General features: G+C 39.7%; 1 protein-coding gene across 2 annotated transcripts in view; it reads right to left on the reverse strand.

Annotated features, from left to right (window-relative positions):
- The window catches only part of USP37 (ubiquitin specific peptidase 37), a 36,098-nt gene that overhangs the window by 13,292 nt on the left and 459 nt on the right, over window positions 1-22,347 (reverse strand). For both annotated transcript variants that reach the window (XR_010072018.1, XM_063341612.1), the window contains exons 2-17: window positions 21,885-22,082; window positions 18,124-18,295; window positions 17,475-17,575; window positions 16,004-16,185; window positions 15,565-15,639; window positions 14,896-14,993; window positions 13,266-13,350; window positions 12,131-12,292; window positions 11,525-11,656; window positions 9,424-9,547; window positions 8,949-9,154; window positions 7,610-7,727; window positions 6,302-6,381; window positions 4,777-4,941; window positions 3,233-3,298; window positions 2,437-2,587 (exon numbers count right to left, since the gene is read on the reverse strand). Coding sequence is in view for 1 of the 2 variants with exons in the window: in XM_063341612.1 (XP_063197682.1) it covers window positions 2,437-2,587; window positions 3,233-3,298; window positions 4,777-4,941; window positions 6,302-6,381; window positions 7,610-7,727; window positions 8,949-9,154; window positions 9,424-9,547; window positions 11,525-11,656; window positions 12,131-12,292; window positions 13,266-13,350; window positions 14,896-14,993; window positions 15,565-15,639; window positions 16,004-16,185; window positions 17,475-17,575; window positions 18,124-18,295; window positions 21,885-22,040 (2,073 nt within the window). In the remaining variant the exon portion in view is untranslated. The remainder of the gene's footprint in view (window positions 1-2,436; window positions 2,588-3,232; window positions 3,299-4,776; window positions 4,942-6,301; window positions 6,382-7,609; window positions 7,728-8,948; window positions 9,155-9,423; window positions 9,548-11,524; window positions 11,657-12,130; window positions 12,293-13,265; window positions 13,351-14,895; window positions 14,994-15,564; window positions 15,640-16,003; window positions 16,186-17,474; window positions 17,576-18,123; window positions 18,296-21,884; window positions 22,083-22,347) is intronic.

Raw genomic sequence — 22,347 nt, forward strand, 5'->3', positions numbered from 1 at the left:
CTTCAAATCCTACTTCATCTGCAGAGGCAGCAATCGCAGAAATGGCAGTTCTGCCCACTTTAGCACTTTTTGCCTCTACAACCCCATGCTGTATACACCCGCTGTTCCAGCTGCTCTCCCGCGCGGCAGGACTGTTTTGCAAGCAGTGCCCCACAGGGAATATACTGGCCATACGAAGTGACTGCCAAGCCCTTAATGCAACCCCATCCACAGCTGCTATGAGCGGCATTCCAAGGGAAACGGTGCAGCAGCAATGGCACTTGCAAGAACCAGGAGCGGGTCCTCCCAGGACAACACAGAGAAGGACAGAGGATCTGGTTAATGACGACAGACGGCTGGTCAGGCCTGTGGTTGAGGAGTGGCCAATGTGCATGGCCACAAAGAATAAAGTTACTTATGTGGAATCATCACCACCACTGTCTTTTTCCCACAACAGGCTGGAAAGCCTATAATTAATTTGCTATTCAAATTAACAGGCTTTATTCCCACAATTTCTGCACTCACAGGGCTTGTGCGATAGAGACTCCCTACACTTCCTCACAAACAAAACTCAAGGAAGAATCATTTAGAACAGTTTGGAATACTTTTTCTATGAGGGACTTCAAAGACAAGCTAGTTTCCTTCCCCCACCCGCAGCCAGCTATAGATGCGCCATGCAGGACAGCAGTTGCCTACCCTGTCCCTGAGGGCTTCAGCAAAGGGTTTTTCTACTTTCTCCCAAAGGAATCCATTCGATTCCTACACATCCTGAGCATCAGGAAGCTTTCCCTAATATTTAATCTAAAAATTAATGTCTGCAATTTAGTCTATTAATTTTTGTTCTATCCACCATGAGCATGGAAAACAACACAAGTGTTTCCATTCATTTCTTTCCCTTCCTCGAAGACACAAGCCCTGTTTAGGTTTCTCCTTAAACTAACGGCCAAAGTTCACTTGCCTGCTCTTTCCCCCCAAATTCTTCCTTTCTAGACCTCTGACCATTCATGCTTCTCTCCTCTGGCCCCTCTCCAATTAATCTATAACTCTTCTGGAGTTCAGAGCCCAAAGCTGGATGCAGAACTCTAGCTAAACCTCAATGCTGAGGAAAAAAAAGGAAGGATTACTTCATGCAAACTGCGGGCTGTGCCTCTGTCTATACACTTGTGTTTTCAACCAGCCTGACCTTGTTATTGACTGTCACATTTTGGCTTTCCGAAGGCCCACTGCTTTCCCAGCTGTTCGCACCCCTCCCTGCATTTACAGTCGTTAGTCCTGCTAAGATTAGCACGTTTAGCCTGTTCCTACTGAACAACCCCTCCTATTTTTAGGTAACTTCTCAGATTTGTCAACATCATTCTTAACTGTAGTTCTGAGCTTCAACATACTTGCAGCCCTTCCCAGCTCTGGGTCTTCTGAAAATTTAATACTCATTATCTGTTTTATCATTTATTAAATACTGAGTGGATGAGGATCCTCCCTTGGTTTGATCTTCCCATCAGATCAGAAACTAGACATCTACCTCCTGTTAGATCTACTGTTCTAATCTACTGTTAGATCTACTAACATCTACCTACTGTTATTCAGCCAGGCTTACCCTTGTCCTTTCATGCCATAATCAAGACCACAAGTCTACGCTTGATTGAAATAACCCCATGAACATTGTCAAAAACTTTAGAGAAGCTGAGATGCAGGACACTTCTCCTAAGCACTAGGCCTGCAATACCCTAACAGAAGAAAGTGGTACTGCAAGATAATCCTCTAAGCTTCTTGCTTTCCCTTCTGAGTCATCATTCTTCTCCAGATAACTCCCCTACCTGCTAATACACTGTCCTGGTTGAGGGAAAAAAAAAAAAAAAAAAAATCTTCGCAACACTAATGTTAGTCACAATGAAATGCTCAAAAGCAATTTGAAGTTAACAGTGCCTTTATATCAATGAGCTCGATCTCTACACATTTCTATGTGCCCACCTCCAAAGACTGATAACTTCAGTTTCTAAAAGCCTTTAAAAAGCCACACTTGAAAGGGGACACAGACTGGATGTGCAAGATGTTCTCCCAACCAAATATTTTGCCTAGCCCAACTTGTACTGGATCTAATTTAATCAAGGACTTTACTGCATAATTTTATTATTGACAGCCCATTATACTTCAGCCTGGAAATGTTACTGGTGAAAGTTACCCAAAGGACTGATAGAACTGCTAAGCAGCTGGTATCCATAACCTGAAAACTCAAGTGCAGTTGCAACGCAATTACCTCTGTTCCCAGTGGGAACCCAAGACAACTGTACAGAGAAGCCAATTCGCAAAGCACTCCCTTCCAGCATTGCAGTGCTAATTAGGAGAAAAAAATATTATCTTACATCAATTTTACCCATAGTCTATGCTAAGAAAAGCACAGGCCAGACATAAGCACATATAGGATCTACGTACATGAAAGTCTGTGGTTTTTCCCCTTACCTTTTCTGGCTCTTCTTGCAGTTGTTGCTGATCTCTACTCTGTATGTTACACAACCTTTGGCTATGAGCAACAGAGCGCTTCAACGGCTCATCATCACTGTCAGAATCTACATAGAGTGCTGCAGAGCTCTTTGACTTGAAAGTGTATTTTCTGTAAATTAAAAACGCGGTTATAAAAACTTTATAGCATTATACAAATCTGTTTTGAAGTAACTACTAAAGAAGCGTTACACCCAACTTTCACATTGCAGGCCGGTACAATTTGGGGAACAAACTGAAACAATTGACACTGAAATTAAATTATCATAGCAGGCAGAGTTTTCAGAAAAGGTATATTTTACTAGGTTAACTGACATACCTACTTCAAGCCTGCAACTTGCAACTACAAATGCAAGCTACTTTAAGATAGCTGGCACTGACAAATAATCTGTACAAACTAAATCCAGTTCACATTCTGATGCTCGGCCTTCTGTCCGAAAAACAACAAAAAAAAAAAAATCATCTTTGCTTACTTACAAGTCCCCAGAGGTTCTCTAAAGAAATGCTAAGGTGACCATGTCAATTAGGCAAATGGTACCATTGATATTAATTTCAGCTAGCATGTAACACTCAGCTATGAAAAAAGACAGTAGCTGAAATAATTTACTACAATAGAAAAAATATAAAAAAGTGGAAAGTAAAGAAAATAAGTAGAAAAAGCGGAAAAATTAAAGAAGAATAATTAGAAAGCTTTAAAAAGCCTTAAAAATTATCCCATGAAACCCCAGGCCATGGGCATTCCAGAGCTATAACTCACCTACAAGGTGTGGAAGTGCTTATAGTACAGGAATTCACCATTTGGGAGGCTTTCAACGGACGGGAACTATTAAAAAAGCAAAGTATTTATTGCAGCAGTTACAGTCTTTAAAAAAATAAGTGTTTACTTGTCTGCTATGCATGCAAATCCATGACCAAAGAAACAAGTAGAATACCATCATGTACTTGCTAATTGCTTAGATTTAGAGTAATAACTCCATCATGCTATAAATATACAACAGTTGTTCAAAATCATATATAATTCTTTAAACTTGATTCACTTCTTAGTGATGCACCCTTAGGGACAAGCTCACAAATTAAAGGCTTTGGGCTCCCATGTCAAGACAACTCATTCCTTTATTTTTTATTCCCACCAACACTTGAGTTCCTGCTCCCAAACCACAGTCTCCTGCTGCTGTCTGGATCAGCCGGTTTTCTGGCATGTCCCACATCTCCGTTTCTCCTCCCTTACCTAGATTCTTCTAAACAAACTTCCTGCTCCATTTAATCCTTTCATGGGCTCCTCAAAGTCCACCACTATCACTACACATCTATCCACCAGATGGCTGCCAACGCAGAAATCTTTCCTAATCTTCCCCCTCAAACCAGGGCTGCGTCCCTCCAGCCTACTTACCCTTCCACTCTCTGGTCAATCAGAATGGTTTCAATGACCAAAAAAAGCCATTGGAAAGCTCTTTCAAACATATTTTCAAGTATTTCTGCTCTGGTTAGCTTAAGTTGTTTGTTGTGTTTAAGATATCTATTGTTAAAGCAAACTCTTGTAAAACATCCATGTAAATCTCAAATGTCACTGAACATTCAGCACAAGAACACATGCCACACTGCTAAACATACACACCAGATGTGTCCTAACTCACTACGACTACCATGGTTATGTCACTAGGCAGGGACCGTAAGAGACCTGAGGGTTTCCTGTTCCTTATTCTGCCACAGACTTCCTATGTGACAACTGGCACATTTAATCTCTGTGTCTCAGGACAAGCTGCTGTACAGAAATAACTGTCACGGGGAAAAGGAGAGAGTATTTTCAGCATGTGAAGTGCTCAGATACTACAGTGGCACAGGAAAGACAATGAAAAATGAATGACAGCACAGGAGGGGTTAAGTGGAAATTAGCAGAAAAAGGTAGGATGTTATGTTTAGCTCCTGAGCATAATATTAAGCATGCTGCGAAGGGAAAAAGTAATCCAGATTGTTTTGGACCAAGAGGCATAAATTTTAGAAATTACTAACAGAAGCTCTCTTAAAAAGGATAGAAAGTTATTTTCAAGGACAGTGAAGAATATTATTTTACCAAATATTCCCTAGATAATGCCCCACCAACTCTTCCTACCGTTTCTATCATGCTTCCTTCCCCTGCGTGTTCTCATGGCGGCATCACTACAAACTAGCAGCGCACATCTGAAGCTGCATAATTTTAACGTTTCCTTGCCCAGGCATCTTCTGGAGGAGATCTAACAACTGCCTCCCTTGTGGCACATATGCTTGACACGGCACGGATCAAATCACAAGTTGTACGCTTACATTGCAGAATGGACGCTCCATCCCAGCGTCAGCGGCAGCCGAGTGCTTTCCGTGCAGTGTGAGAGCAGGGTTAAGTATCTTGGAATAACCACCTGCTGCCCGACTTTATGATTGAGAGACAATGCTACATTGAAGCTGTATCGTTTCAGATGAAGAATCAGGACCCTGAGAGATGTAAGAGAAGGACAAATGTTAATCTCAGGACAGAAATCAGAGAAAACCTATTCAAAATCCAAGTAGCCCTGTTTACAAAACGCATTCCCCTGACTGTAAACCAGATTATTACTTTGGGGTGGTAGGGAAACACAATCCATCTCTTATCTGGCAAGAGACAGGTAATTACTCTCCTGTCCATCACTCAACTTTGTGCAAGGCGCAGAGTGCAGACTCTGCTGACTCAAGAGCCTTCCTGCTTTGATCTGTATCACCTTGATCTTCACTCAAGCAGAAGCAAGCAGCTCTTACCAAACTCATTATTTCTACGATACAGTGAGAGGCAGGAAACAATCAAAATATTACCATTATAGGCCAGAATACTAGTATATTACTCCCAGATATTCAAGATTGTGATGGAGGGATCACACAGGTACCCAAATCTGCGGAGGAACTGTGCCCAGTGCAAGACGTGTACTCGGTTTCTCTGTCACAACACTTTCTCTTCGAAAGAGCTTTTGATCACAACGGCATAAAGAGCCTGAAAAGGCCTCCTTACACTGAATCTTATCCCTTATGCTGCACTTTGTACTGCCTGTTTTGATCATGCAGCTGTATCCTCACCAATGTTGGGCTAATATTCAAAACCTTTGACAAGGCTTTTGCAGTGCTAGCATAAATACACTATTTAAGCAAAACGCAAGCTAACTACCAAGTTACTGGGTTCAGTATGAGCATACCTGGGACAAGGACATAGGCCGGATAAAGTCATCCAACAGACTCTTTTAGCTTTACATACCAAGAGAAAGTGATCCCTATCTCCAAGCACTTCCACTCTAAATAATGATCTAAACCCAGCCACGAGGTCAGAATCTATTGAGCATGCCATTAACCCCCACAGTGTCCGCCTTCTTCCTCAAAGTGCCAGGCTTACTGAGACAGAAAACAGGTATCAGCATGGGAAGAATTAATTGATCAAAGCAGAACACTCTATATACCTTCTGGCACTAATGCCTCCAACTCAGTCCTGCCCATCATGTCAGCTGAGCACAAAATATTAACATTACAGAATACATTTACTGTTTCCGCTTCCCTTACATCCCAGAAACCCCCCGAAAAGGGGAAGGGGAAAACTCAGGCCTCCTTGTATAGCAACAGGGAGGAAGAAAGAAGGGTTGCAGAGGGTGCTCAAGAGAGGTTCTTTCGTGGGAAACTGAAGAACAGCGTGAAGACTACTGGCTGCACGTGCATCTTCCTCACACACTGCCCACCACACATGCTGCCCTTTCCCAGCTTTACTCTTCGAGGGACTTCTGCTTGCACTTCTGTAACACGTGCTTCCAGAAAGAGAGGAACAGATGTCAACATTTACCTGGGAAGCCTGTTGAACTTGTGTGTGACAACAGCAGACTTCCCATTGCACTTCTCACAAGAATACTCGATCTCCTCTGCCTGTTTGAGGGAACAGAAAAATGACTAGTGGAACAAGAGACAGGGCAAACAGATCTCAACAGAAGGCACATCACTTTTGGCTGTTACAGAAGCTCTTCAAAACACCAGTTACACTTAAAATTGTAATAACCTTCAATATGACCTTACAAGAGGGCATCCGCTAAGAGGACAGGTAACAGAGCTTACAATTCAGCAACATACCCACTAAAACAGCTGGAATTTTTACTGCAAGTCTGTTGCAGACCAGTGAATTAGTCACAGTTCAGACAAATTAACTTCCAAAGAGAGGGGACAATCCTGCAAGGCTTACAGTTTTCTCTCTTATAGACAGCTCTTTTTTTCCCAATAACCTTTGGTGGAACGTAATTTGCCATGAAGTTTTCTCTCTCTTGTTCAAAATGTCAACTTTGTTCCTGAAAAGCTATCCTCATCTGAACTTTTCAAGGATATGCTGCACCAGAGTAGAGTTTTGAACAGACAGCAAAAGGGGAAGCACCACTGTGCTGAAATTATGTGACTTAGCCATCAAACATTTCTACAGCCCTTTTCTTTAAGTGAGGCCAAATGACGCCACTATAATGTTTTTTTTAATCCTAAGACCTCCATCAGCTTTTAGAAGAGTTAAGTCCGTGAATTATTCTATTTATTGAAAACACTATCTGTAAATGGAGAAAAAACAAAGGTCTGTCCCAACATATGACAAAATACAACACTAATTCACAGACGTAAGGCTCATTTTTAGCCTTCATAAACCTCACCTTGAAGCTCTACTTGCAAGATGAGCATCCACATATTACAACTATTTTTTTAATTATTATATCTGCATGACCTTTTTCCTCCATGCTAATTTAGGCCAGCACATAAGCTGTTGGAAGCATCCTAGCCCAGGAGAGGAAGCAGCAATTCCTGTGTGATTATCTCAATCTGACAGCCTCCCTTCTCTCCTTTGTATTTGTTTACGCCACTGCTCTCCCACCACAAAATGGGGAAGTTTACCTATTTCACAGCAGTATTGTAAGGATCAGTTAAATTCTGCACATCGTTTTAGAACAAAAATTCCTGTATACTGTTAATGTACAAACCTCAAAAAAGTGCAAAGTTAATTATTTCACGTGCCTGCAATCACTGCCACAGAAACTAATAATTAGCTATACAATCAAAATTTCCATACTGTACATAACCTACACATACTTCACAGTGAATAAAAACAACCCCAAAAACTATTTACCCGAAAGAAGAGGTCAAGGGAATCCTGGATTGATCGAGAAGGAAGCAATTTCTTTCTTCGAGGAAGGTCAATGGAGAGGTCATTAAACTGTTCTCGTTTGGTGATTGTTTCACCACACCTAAAAAGAAACATGCTTATGTAACTCTGATGAAACATATATTTTATTAATTAATGACAACTTATATTTTTTAGGCTAAAGTAACTAACTTCCCAGTAAATATATACCTCAATCTATTTTTACTTACCCAAATGAAACTGCTTGATGCTTATGAAAAAGGTGAATTTTGGGATTTCGCTTTGATGCTTTAGAAGTTGAAAGAAATGTTTATGCAACGGTAAGAACAAAAAAAACAGACTGCTTTGGAGAGGCAAGTGATCAGGTATACAAGAAGTTAAAGTGACTGCTATGTAGCTGAACACACCTTCTTAATTCAGCACTCTTAGGGGAAGTGAGTCCAGCCCAGAAGAAAGAAAAGCATAGAAATACTTTCAAACTGGTTTTAGAAAAAAAATAGAAGAGTCCCTCTAAAAAAAAAAAATATTCTCAATTTTCTTCTGCTTTTTTTTTTGGGGTGGGGGGAGAGGAGGGGGCAGGGAGGACCCTACAGTCATTTGTCTTCAATAATTATTACCTGCATGCAATTTACTTTTTATTATTTTAGGGAACTAATGCAGTACACGCAAAGTAATTCTCCCAAATATGTGTGCTCATGAAAGCTCTGTGGAATGCAAGTATCCTGTATGGGAATCTGCTGCACAGGTCATACACAATTAATGTCCAGACATATTGGGTTACATCTTTTCCGCAATAACCTAGAGAGACAGAAGAAAATGCCATTCCCTGGAAGTCCTTAGAAAGAACAAATTAAAAACATGGCTTCCCTTGGGTTTTTTTTTGGTTTTTTTTGTTTGTTTTGGTGTTTTTTTTTTTTGTTTTTTTTTTTTTTGTTTTTTTTTTTTTTTGTGGGTTTGTTGTTGTTGTTTTGTGGGTTTTGGTTTTTTTTTGTTGTTTTATAAGAGGAAACATTACTTGGCTGAAACCCTGTTTTCTCTCTATTCTCATATAACCGGTACACAAAAAGCAAATCACAGAGGCTTTACACTGTGTAAGTAATAAAGAACTAGATGGTACGAGACTGTTTAAAGACGACTTGTAGCAGCAGACAGCAGGGTGTGCGGTTTACAGCATTTCTAGACCACAGGATATTTCCTAAATATCTAGCTTTGGAAAAAGCATAGCTCTTAGTTCCAGTTCTAGCCTTCAGATGAAGTCACGTAAGATGGAAACACTTCCCAGTCTTTTAAAGTAAGTGTGAGAAAAGCTCTCAAGCATACTTACATTTTGCAAATGATAGAATGCTGAACCTCAAACTCTAAGTTACTGATAACCGGACACGTGTAAACTTTGGTGGCTGAGAGGTCATCAGAAGCCCGTCCAGGTGAGTTATCCTCATTAGGGACTGGCTCACTCTTCCAAGTTTTGTTTAATTTTTCCATGTCTTCCTTCAGCTGATCCAGACACTGGCTCAAGAACTCATGTGCATCCTAGAAAGGGGGTAAACTCATCAAAGTGATTTTGTACAACTTTATTCAGTATCTTTCTCTCAAACACACACAGGCTGGGGAAATTATGTTTTAGTCCATCGCATTCAGCACTACTAAAGCAGTTCTGCTTTAACAAACAGCAGGCAATTGTTGTCATTCAACCAAAAGCTCAAATCACTGTCAAATAGAGCTGAAGCTTGACAGGATTCAATGCAGTCCAAACACTGAACAAATTACACATAATTGTTTCTATACAATATGATACTTACATTCTGCATGTACCCAGAAAATCTTTCTGCAGTAGCTGAAATGGCACTTTTCACCTTCTTGAGCAGCTCTTTCTTAACCTCAGGGCTGCAGACATCCTTTTTAGCAAGCAGATGGGCAAAACGTCTGCAGAAGTCAATGCAATGAAACACTGATTGGCTTTCCAGGACTTTAGAGAAACAAAATAAAACTCACAATACCTCATTTTAAGAGTCTCTAAAAGCTTTTCTCCTGTGATAAGTGGTTTATGGATTCTGTATGAAAATATCTCATATATAATTAACCTTTTCCATTTCAAGTATTTTGAAATCCCATTTGAGGCCATCATTGGAACAGGATTCAAATGAACACAAAAATTCCACAATCTTTTAAGGTAAAGCGAATAGCCTCATAAAGTTCTGTAAACTTATTTCTGCTGTGTCTTTTACAATGAGAATAAAAAGCCCTCGATGTGAAAACATTTGTACTGACAGGAGATATGAAATCACATGGCACCAAAATTAGCAACACAAAATCATTAGATTCTACTTGCATGGCCAGATTGGTTTCTATTTATTTTTTTATTTTTAAATTTCCACTCAGTTTCAAGCCTTACTTCTTTTGTCAGTAAAACATTACAACAGAGTAGAAAAAGCTGTAATATGAGGAGTTGTTTGGCTCAAGCTACATATAGTGTTACCGGTAACTTTGTTAAAACACTGTTGAAATTGACTTCACCTGTGCCTCTCAGTTATTGTGATTTAGTTATCTTTTACAGCTGCTTTACAATTTCACAGGAAATACACACCCAATATACTCCAAGTACAACAGTTTTGGTCATAGCACATACATGGGAAGGTGATGGGAAGATGTCAAGTTCCACAACACACAGACAAAAAAGACAGAAGAGACCTGTGCAATCCCCTCCTACACCAAACCAACAACTAATACTCAATTACCCAAAGACTGATCAGTTCACTGCCGCTCAACAAGTTTCTGCCATTCTGCTGAGCTACAGTGTGTGCACTCCTAACCCTCTGCAACTGCTCAGTGAATCATCTTAGGAAACATGCCTTTTTTACCACAAAGCAGTTGACAGGCAATCCCTTTTCAACCAGAAAAATATTCATCATGTTACATCAAGTGCCCATACCCAAACCAACAGAAGCCAAAGCAGATGCTACTGAGCACCAACTCTGACTTGCTGTACTTGGGCACAGGATTGCACGCAGCCCTCCATCAGAGGTAAACGGCATAAGCTCTACCCACAGTTTACCATTAGGTGTGTGGGGCACAAGCTTCAGAGGTCTTTCTACAAAAATTAGGGAAAGGACATTTCAAGAGGCATGTGGAACGGCCTCTGATCCCGAGTAGGGTAGGAAGAGTTCAAGAAGGCACAGCAAAAATAGAAATGACCCCAAAAGATATAAAGCACTAAAATGGAAACAGAAATGGTTCTGATAATCCTGAATCTTGTTTAGTGAGAGAAAATAAACAAAGAGCATATGTAATAAAAATCCCAAATGGCAGAGAGCGCAGTACATTGAGCAAACAGCTGTCCCTCTTTCTGACAGACATACAATGGAATCCAAATGGCACAGGAATTAAAAATTTCAAAGAGAAAAAAGAGTTTTACATGTTACAGAAACCTTTGGAGTTTCTTGACATGAGGTTTGTCTGAACTAAGAGTTCAGCTGAATTTAGAAAAAGATTAAGTATGCAGAACTCGAACACTCTCCACAGTTACCAGACAAAGTATTTTCCAAAAAGGCATTAGCCCTCACGTATCAGGTGAAGTTTGTGACCAGCTTAAACCCAAGCTGGTAATGTTTTAAAAAGAAGTTATTCTGCATCTGTTTATTTTGAAGTTTCTTGTATGTTCTTCTGAAGCGTTTCACTCTGCCACTAGAAATACAGTAGAAGATATAAAAGACTGCCTGCAACTCAGCATTGCAATTTTTAAGAGCCTACTTCCTATTTCTAAAGTAAAACTCCAAAATACAGAGAGCTCTAGGATTTATTATCTACACATGCAAATCACTCTCCACAAAGGTGCTTCAGTATTACAAGACTAGTTTCTCAGTAATGAAAGAGAAAATATCCTTCACAGAAAATGAGTTTTACCTGATAAGCGCATTGAGTGGAATTTTTTTCCATGGGATACCCTGCTTGAGCAAATCATTAGCAAAAGACTGAATTGAAAATAAGGACTGTAGAATGGCATTCATATAGCAGGTGTTTCCCAAGTTTGAAAATCTGAAAAACAGAAGATTGAATGTGGTACGTATGTCAATGTGTAAACATGCCAGCGTTAAACACAACACTACTAACATACAGGACATTCACCCCAGCCACTCCCCACAAAGTTTCTGATCGGAGTTGTCCTCCTGCCTTTCAGGCTAAGCTGAAAACTCACAGAAGGCGGCATTTATCAGGAAGGCATCCGTGAGTTCTTACCATCAAAGTTTTAAAAAAATGTGTGTATATACACAAGGTAGAGGAATCAATCAAGAAAGTATAGGAAAGGAACATGAATTACCTGAAATTATTATATCTCTAAAATTCACAGGAAGTAAATGTAAGAATACATATTTTCCAAACTAGAAAAAGTGTTCCCTGCCTCAGTGTTCAATAATTTCAGGATTTTTTTTTTCATTCAATAATTATAACAAGAATGTGCATGTTCTGGTGATCAAAGTATGCATGCTAGATAAAGAAAATTAAAATCACCCTTGTAATTGTTGCTGAGGATGGGTGGAAAGGGGCACTCGGGGTTTGTTCCACCCTGTGTAATCTTGATTAGATCTCATTTTTTTAACAGAAAGAGGGGCAGGCTGAGAAAGAAATCCCAGGCTTCTTTTAGCTGAAGGTGTCTGGCTGGATACAGTAGACCTAAAAACATAAAAGGATAAGAAGTGTAAGATTTCTAATGCTCTTAAATAGCTGTAGTCTATGACCCTGGAATTGTACCACTGTAGGAGACAAGGACTGGTAAAGCCACAAGGTAACTGGCATGTGTCATAATGTGGAAGAGGTGAGACAGAGAAATTCTTTCCAGAGCACTTAAATACTTTGGTTAAATTTCCTTACATCCACAGGTGCGCACGCAGTGTAACCAAGTCTTTTGTCTTTAAATTATTTAACAATTCCCCCCACTATATGATGAGAGGACGAATGACTGTGTAGCATGAGATCACCACTCCTAAGATATGCTTAAAATTCACATCTGGACCAGAGTCTTCATTTTCAGTCTCTTGTTCTTGTAACCTAATCGCTCTAGACCTCAGTCCCTCATGTGTAAAGCACAGACAATGCTTCTTTTCTTCCTTGTTCTTATATCTCATCTATCTAGGGCAGAGACCAACGGTTTGACTGCACAGTGTCTAACACAGAAGAATCCCAACCTCAGCAGGATTCAGTATTACTAAAATACTGTTATCAAAATATAATTTCAAGCCATTTATCTACTTTGGAAAAATGAAGCAAGGATTCATTCTAAAGTTCCAGAGTTTATACGGAATTTGAACCACCTGGAGTTCAGATATCATCTGGATCGCTCATTCACAATGACTATTATAGATATTATAGACTATAGATATTATAACTATAGATATTATAGACTAAAATCATGGTGATTTTAGAAAGTCTATCTATTGCAAGCAATAACTGGAGTTTGTAGATTTAACTAGAGCAACTGTAGCCACCTTGAATACCTAGATTATACTCTGGGGGAAAAGAGATAATATATATACACATTTTATGCATATAAGCTATATACCATAAGATAAACACACAAGAAACCAAAGATCCTAATTCCTGGGAAAGAACTGTCATTTGCAGTTCATGCCAGTGAAATCAGTCCTACCTGTCCACGGTGGAACTGCCAGTGGAGTACTCTTTTGATGAGGACCGACTACCATAAAAGGATGATGACTGCAGTGGTAAAATACCTTGAAAAACAGAGAGAGGGGCAGGTCATTTTGTTCAAGGTAACTCAGCTATTTATTCAATATACAACTTGTTTAAAAGTATCGAGTCAAAAGGTTTAAAAACCCTCAAATATTGTTTTCCAGAATTGGTTGGGAAAGAACTAACACACATACTGAGAAGTACTAATGTGAATATTAATCATACGTAAGTAAAGACATGCTGGAGTTTTAACTGAATTTAATAGCATAATCTCCACCAAACCCAAACTGTGATACGAAACATTAAAAAGTGATTGAATCATCTTAACTACCTGAAAGATAATAAATATCCACCTTTTGTTCAAATATACCAGATACACATAACAGAAAACTCACTAATGATTTCCAATAGTGTTCTCAAAATTCAAGGTAAATATGCAGAAGCGAAAACAATTTCTCTTCCCACTCCAGATTCCACAGTAAATTACTATATGCCTGGGGCAAAATACGATTGCTTCATTGTTCTGATATCACTGTGTCAAATCCTGAGACTCTTAATGCCTCAGATGGTGCCATATATAAAAAGATGCTCTCAAGCATCAAAAAAACACCTATTGTGGTGAATCACAGCATAATTCAGTTTGGATAATGAAGAAACGTTTGCGTCTATCCCAGCTTGAAGTGGTTTGAGCCACGCAACTTTCAAAAATGCAGATATATGAAGGGAGTTTGCAATACTGTTATGTGAACTTGCAGGTATACGCTCACAGATTCTAATTTTGACTCTAAAGAGCAAACTAGATTTTCGTTCAGAGATAAACATTCACGTTACTGGCTCCTCCAGCAACATGTTTGTGCATCAGAGCTGCACTAAAAAAAAGAATGCATTCAGCAACATTCCCCATAAAAACAGATCTGGAATGCATTCTCCTTTATGGGAAAAGAGGTTCCGTATTTACTAGTAAAACTGAAGAATGGTGCTGCTTACCAGCTTATGTACATAGCGTCAATACTTTTATATTGCCTGTCAAAACCATGTCACACACCAGTATTCAACAGAACTTTGTTACAAACAGAACAAAAAGTCCTGGCCCCAAAGAGTCCCCCCTCTTAAGTTCTGGGGAAGAGATAGGGAAGTAAAAGCAAGCAGTACACACTTTCAGCACAAAAACCAGCCTACAAATCATTTGGGCATTAACAGCAAAGGAGACCTTTAAAAATAAACAAGAAAGCAAGCAAAAAGGAAATCCTTAGGTGTTTACAGGAATCACCTCCCAAGGGGAAGGGCAGCTCGGAGCAAAGTTTGAACCTGCTTGTTGGATTTTCAAAGAAGGCGGCACATGGGCTGGCATTGGCGCCTAAGTATAAAGGTCAGGGTCACACTAGAGCAGGCTAGGCTTTGAAAACAAAGGCAAGCTGTTTGCATCTCATATATAGCTCTGTGGGAAGCAAGAAAGTTAGTGGCACAGGGAAAGCAGATTAGGAAAACCACCTCTGCAGCAACTTCTAAACTAATATCAAATGGGTAAAATTGTAGTGGTCAAAGCCAGATATCATTTGGCTTTACTTTTTTTAATTTTTTTTTACCTGATGTCCTATTTTCCTCTGCCTGCTTCAGATTCAACTGTTTTTCTCTGCTGCTGTTCAGGTACTTCCATGCTGGATCACTCAAGGCTTTATTATTCCTACAGATAAACAAAAGTGGAAGTCAGTGCAGTTATAGAAGATACAGGATATTCCTGCTTGATATTTACAACTTGTTTTAAAGCATTTCTCTTCCATCACCTTCAATACTTGACTATGGAACTGTTAAACTTTACTCGCAGATAAGTTTAACCAATTGATTTAAAAGAGGCTTTCTTACTTCTGGTTAAATGTGATTTCAAACACAGCGAGCTTATTCTCCAAATGGCAATTTCCCTTTATGAATTTCGTTTTGTAAAGGGTCAGAGTTCAATAAAGAAGGTACCAATTGCTATACATATATAGCATCTATGACAATCCTGACTACACTGAGAAAAGAAAGATGACACAAAATTTGCATGTGCTAGTTCCTGTAAAACAACTGCTAGAGCAGGTTGTATTTCCCTCATTAATCCTGAATGCAAACCCCATTTCAAGCACCCTGTGTGTTCAGAAGTTGACTATTGGCCTGTACCATGTTGCTGGGATAGCAAATACTCAAGCGTTCTTTTCAGAAAAAGTTATCTTTACAAACAAACAAGGAGTTTAAAACTAGAAACAACGGTTACTTACGTTGAAGAATCATTCTCTTTGGGATAATCTTCACTCATTTCTGAACCAGGAAGTTGTGTTCTTTTCCTCTTTTCACTGATGACAGAAAATTTTTGAAGTGGTCATTCTTTCAGAAAGGCTACTAAGTGATCCTCTTCCAACTGCCCAGAACTCCTCAATGCTTTCTGTGCATTTTGCACTTATCTTCCACAATCTCTACTTTCATAAAACAGCATAAGGAGAAGAATTTGCTCTGCCCAACTCTAAGTTGTTGATAAAGCTCTAGTGCCAGTACCAGCCAGAGGCTAGAAAAGCACGTATTAACATCCTGTTAAAAGCAACAGTAAAACCAGAGGAAGAAACACATTCCCTTCTTACTTCTAGGGGTACTGAGTTCCGCCTGCAGCTGTATAAAGAGCTAAATTTTAACCATATCATAACAAGAGGATAACACTCCTACCGATTCTCCAACAAGCTTGTTCTGTGAGGGACTGATGACGCAGGAGATGCTGAAACATTCACCCTGTTGCTAGGTGTTCCAGTTCCAGCAGAATTCTTAACAGATGCTCTGGCTGGGGTACCCAGCACCTTGCGAAATGTATTTTCCTCCTTACTTTCCACAGTCACTCTTTTGGGAGGAGTCTGCAAAACCAAAGCGGAGTGGGAAACAACCAAAATAGTGGTAAATATTACCATCTTTAGTCTAATCTAGCATTTACACCACTGCTTTACTTGCTACAGTGTAGCATCCAAAAGCAGAAAAATGCTACTTGCAAAAGATTAAAAGAGTTTAACACTAATTAGACACTGGTAAAATTTTGACGATATCAATGCAAGTCATAAACATGAAACTCTACTGCAGCAACCAATTTCCCTTCTGACTTTCCAACGGTAGGTCAGTTAACTTTAGTTCTTAAAATCTCCTTTATGTGCTTTGACATTACAAAATCCAAGGCATGATTCCTAACTATCCCCAGATCAATCCTGAGCGGTATTAAAAAACAAACAAACAAAAAAACCCAACAGCAGCCGTATTAAAAACCACGCAATTAGAACAGTGCCCTGACAGCCCTGGGCCAAGCAGGTGCCACATGTAATGCAATGGAAAGAGCTAATAGCTGGTTGACTAAGGAATGCTGGTCAATTGTGACTTGAAAACTAAACATGTCTAATCTTAACACTGTATACACAGCCTTAGAGTTTTTATTGTGAGATTGCCTTTAAGGAACATGTAAAGTTTGTTTTGGGACAACGTCAAAAATATTCTCCCTCAGGGCGGTAATACAAGTGTATTCACAGAGATAACACAGTAAATTAAAACCGGTAGATACACCATGAAATCTGTGTTATGCAGGGAGAAAAGGAAGAACCAAAGTATTTTGAAGGAAAACCATTTTCAGGGAAAAGTCTGCAAAATTTACACAAAAAACTGAGCAGACTGCCACAAATTCAATAACTTTATTCCGATACAAAATTGGGTGAGCAGTTTTTCAATATATACATTTGGCTGAAGTCTGCTTAAACTCATTAAGACCTATGCTGACTATAACACATTCAGTTGCTATGTAAGGTGTTCAGTATAAACAAAGAGATATTCATAACTACGTGAGAAGCAAGTCTTAATCGTGTACTTTTCCCTCTATTTCTGCTCCTTCACTGCCTGACTGATAGCTCAGCACGAAGAACACATTCTGTCTTCCACAGCCAGACACTGACCTTTCTTATTCACACAGAATGCATGGCTCCTCACGAGCAAGACACACTGTTGCCAACCACCCTGTATACATCTATTCCAAGCCCTCTAGATTACAAAGACTTTGGATGCAAAATGAGTATTTACCGTGCTATTACAACATACAATAAGAGAACGAGAGGAGGAAATGAATTAAATAAAATTAAAGGAGAGGAAAAATCTGAACAATTAAACAAACCTGGTTCTCTATATAAGAGAATTGCCTGTTAGCTTCCTTCTGTGTGGTCCTGCTGCCCAGAACACCTCCAAAGCTGCCAGATCCCTGAGAGGGTTTCCCAGCTGACAGGAAAAGTACACAACATTTTATCTGATCGTCATTTAACTGATTGGCATTCTTATTTGTAAGATGTTATTTAGCTGGAGTTGATTTTGGAAGGGACATACTAGGTTTCTTGCCAACAGACAGTATGATACTCTGAGTGCGCAGACATAAGCACATGTTTATGGATATCCCTTATATTGGTCATTTACTCAGTTGGCAGTAAAGTTCCTACCCGTAAAAAGAACAAAATAAAACAAAAGTTAAAAAAAAGGAAAGGGACTATGCGCATGCGTGATTAACAGACAAGAGTTTTTCAAATATCAACATTCTTACAACATAAACAATCCCTACGTGTTTAATCTCTGCTTATTGTTCAGCGTGACAAAGTGACATTAGCAGCAAGGCATATAGCAAAAATTGAGGTTCAGCACGAGAAAGAAGCATTTACACAAAGGTGAAGAGTCAGTAACACAAGGACAAAATCACTAAAGGTGAAAAAAAAGAAAACACAGCACCAACCCCTCTCCAAACTGCGATTAACATGATTTACAACAATTGCACTTACCAGTATGAACCCTGTCTTGATGGACCGCATCCAAATACATCCGCATTTCATTTGCATCTTTAAATGGTACCTTATCAATCGTCAGGAAGCTGGTATCCTTTAGTGTTAGCATCAGGCAGCACAGTTTTCTACCATTTGGTCTTAAGGTCACAGTTTTAATATTATGGCTTAGCTGAAAACAAGAAAGTGACTATAAACATCAATCCATTTTTAAAAGGCCAAAACACTTACAAATTCAAACAAAACACTTCAAAGAGAGAGGGTAAGAGGCACTTGCACCAAAATACTTCTTGGTCCATTTCAAGCAAACACTAAGCCTCACAGAATTAATGCAATCAGTTATCTTGGAGGCTGACAGGACTGAAAGGACAGTATCATTACAGCTCACTGGTTCCTATATTCCTGGAAAAGCCTTCTGAAACTTATTTTGCTATTGAGCGTGACATTTTTGAATGTGAAGGAGCAAGAGCTTCATGCAGTCCAATTTAGCTGTCTGAAACTTCCACATCAAGTTTGAAATATAATTTAATTTAAGATGGGGAAAGTTTTAAACATTAAGTACAAACTTCTACTCACCTAATAATTTGCTCACAGGAAAGACAGATTTGACATAGCTTAAAAAATTTGTTGAGGGAGTAAGTCAATAAGAAACTTGCTTAGTCTATATGCAACATTATAGCAATTAAGTGGTGTCAAAACTTTCAGGGTTATGGTCAAGCACGAGAATTTTAATAAGAATTTGTGCTCCCTAATAATGCCGGTGCTACTTTATTATATAATTACTTAATTGTCACTTCATGCTAAGCCACCTATAAGAACTGGCTGCTCAGCAAAGGCTCTACTATTCACACAGGTTGAGGGTAACTCCTAAAGCAAAAAAATGTCTCACACCTGCAGGCTGCATGGAAGTTCAACAACCCAAATCTAAGCACACCCTCATGTTCAATTCCCTTGTCCTTTTTCACTTAATTCTTCATTTTGTTGCTGCTTCTTTAGCCTTGCCTAAGATCGGGCACTAGCTACACAATGACCTCTGTGCCAGTATATTGCTATACTCAGTGCTTCATGGAAGATAGGAAACCACAGCCAAGGTCATCAGGCACAACACAGGACATGGTAAAATGCTGCCCATCAGATGGGAGTCTTCGCCTAATTTGGCCTGACCTGCATACTGCCATACTACTGACCTAAATAACGATGTTGAATTAATAGAGTGTAATTAGCGTTCATGTCTAACACAAAAGTTTCGCTATACATGGCTCTAAAACCTGGCTTGCCTCCTTCAAATTACACACAAGTTTAAAAATAAAAATTATTCCCAATTTTTATTTAAATTTATTCAGGTCTATAAAAGACTGAGATAGTAAGAGGTACTCCACGTCCATCAGTGATATTTCTTTTTTTCCATGCAGATCTCTAGCTTCTTGGAAAGTCAATCTAGACACAGCAGTTTATAAGAGAGTCTGGAAAAACACCTCAATCGGAAAATAAGGGTTTATTTTGCTGGGAAAATCATGCTTCTGAAATACTTTGTGCTCAATCCTTGTACTTTGGCGATTTTTTGGGGAGGATGGTTGTTTTGTTGTGGGTTTGTTTTTTTTTTTTTTTTTAATATAAGCTAAAAATGCCTTCAAAGACCTAAGAATTGAAAAGGGCGCTCCAAATTTTTCATCCTCTCCTAAAATACTAAGCCCAGTGCAAAGGGATTACAGTTACTTCACCACCTCAGTGCAAAACAACCTATTTCAACTCAAAATGCTATTATGAGGGGGCTCCATCCATACTCTCCATGCACTTGTTATGACCCAGTCAGTGCCACAAAGTCTTGGGAGGTGGGGGTAAACAAAGTATTTCTCTTAATACTTATCTAGCATCTAGGACAACTTAGCCAAAGCCCTGAAACATCATCAAAACGTATCATTTGACGTAAGATATTTGATGATGCACCAGTCACTGTAGAAAGAAGTTTAACCCTGGATCCATTCAAATGTTCCATTACAGAAAAGGGAAAACACGTGGGGAAATCACCCACTTTTATCCCAGAGCAACTTGTCAAAAAAAAAAAAAAAAGAGAACGCTACTTTCTAAAGCAAAATTATCAGGAATTTGCCTCACCTGAAGCAGCAGGCAAGAGCACTGTGACAGACTGGGGCCAGCTCACACAAACTACACTCAAGCACATGCCTGCAGCACAAGGGGCAGGCAGCTCTCCCTGCCTGCGGCTCGCTCCCACCAACACTCCGGTGCTGGTGTCTGCGTTGCTTCAAGATGAACAGGACCAGAAAGCAGATTCCACTGAAAAATAACCACCATCCAGACAAAAACAATAGGTGTAAAGATGCAGCATTTCCTCCTCCTCCTCCGCTGCGGTGCCAGCTGCATGGTGCCCTATCACCCCCTCCACCAGATCTTGCATTTGGTCCTTTCCCCAAATTAATTCACATGAAAACCATCCACTGAGCTCACAGAGAGATCCGATGAATGCCAGAGCCAGCACATGTAAGAGGCTGGGAACAAAACCTGCCCCTTTAGGCCATGGCAAGCTGTTCCATAGGCTCATCCTCCCCATGGAACCACCTTTCGAGTCACTGTCACACAACGTCAACACTCATCCAGGCACAAAAGAGCGCGAGAACAAGCACCCAGGGAAGGTACAAGGAGAACAGGAGATCAGTCTTCTCAGAAGCAACGCGGTCCAACACTGGATTAAATCAAATGTGCAGTCACAGCATCACACGTTGAGAAGGCAGACGATCCTTTTCGAGTCTTCAGTAACAGAGTTAGGAACTACCCATAGCTAACGATTTTCTCACACCTTGATTCTGAGAGCAACACAGCCTGCCAAATTCTTTGCTGAGACTTTTCAGCACACTAAGGCAGCAAAACCTGATCTTTCAAAAATAAAGTGAACTTTTTTCACCAAGTCCTCACACAGAACTAAAGGGCTCAGAGAAAAGTCTGGTGAACACTACTGATGAAAAGCAACAGTGGCATGAAAAAGCAGAAGTCAACATTTAGATCAGTTTACAAAGTTACTAAATAAGATAGGATTTTTTTTTCCAACTGCTCTTACATACTCTACATATTTTTAAGTCATATGGAAATTTCTTACAGGAAAACACTCCTTCACATTCTTTTTGGGGCATTTTGCACAAAAAACCTAGGAAGACTGAGCTGAAAACAACAGTAGAATGAAAAAAAAAAAAGGCAATTTAGTCTGAATGTTGCAAGAGACACTTTAACAGTGATCTGCATCAGTCTCCCAGTGAGGAAACCACATTGCCTGACATTTTTAAAACCTAAAACTGTAACAACTGCTTTTCGGCAGAGTCTTGTATAAACAAGCAGAAAGGTTACAAGTGTGTTAACACAAATGCTCTTCAGCTGTGAAAACTGCTAGCACAAAGCGTTCAGGATCTTCACCTGCAGATTCTGCAAATGGACCGGTAACAGTAAGGTTACACATTCCAAGAATCTAAACATATGAGACATGATGCTATGTACTTTGGTAACTTTTTTCCTGCTTTTTGGTTTTTCCCATTCAGTGGTATCTCGATGCTGACCTTGATGGATCCTTTAACAATACACGGGAATAATTTACAAAAGAGCTACACAAAGGGATTAGTGTTCAGGAAACGAGGAACAAGATGCTGTGACAGAGGGAAGTTTGTGTGACACTTAATAGCCTTGAAGAAGACAGCTGTTCACAAAAGAGCACAATCCATGCACTGCTCAAACAAAAGCCTTAATATTTGGTGTACCTGAAATGTCTTTGGAATTCCTCCAACATTGTAGTGAACCACTAGACTCACTTTGTTGTCCTTCTCCACAATTTCAAAGCTCCCTTCTTTCCACTTTGTAATCCCAGTCTGCATGCTGCGCATCCGGACAGGTCCGTGCACCTTGAGCGGAGCCATGCTTTCTCACGGGAAAGCGCGAGCGCACTCCACCTTTAAAACCTGTTAAAAAAGGAGAAACACGTAACTGGGCAGGCCAAAGAGTATTTACAGAGAGAGAGAGAGATGTAAATGTGGATTAAAGTTTCTGTGGAAGCTTGGGAGAAGTGTTTGGCCGGCATTTTTAAACGCAGTGAAGGAAAGTTAGACAGGAGGAAACTTCAGCTTAATAAACTTAAGATTAATAAAACCTCTCCCACTTTGGTCAGCAACACGCCGATCCCTCAACTGCTGCGAGCCGAGCCGCCGCAACCCACAGAACTTCTCG

Source organism: Chroicocephalus ridibundus, chromosome 7 (genome assembly GCF_963924245.1).
Source record: "Chroicocephalus ridibundus chromosome 7, bChrRid1.1, whole genome shotgun sequence".
NCBI classification, from domain to species: Eukaryota; Metazoa; Chordata; class Aves; order Charadriiformes; family Laridae; genus Chroicocephalus; species Chroicocephalus ridibundus.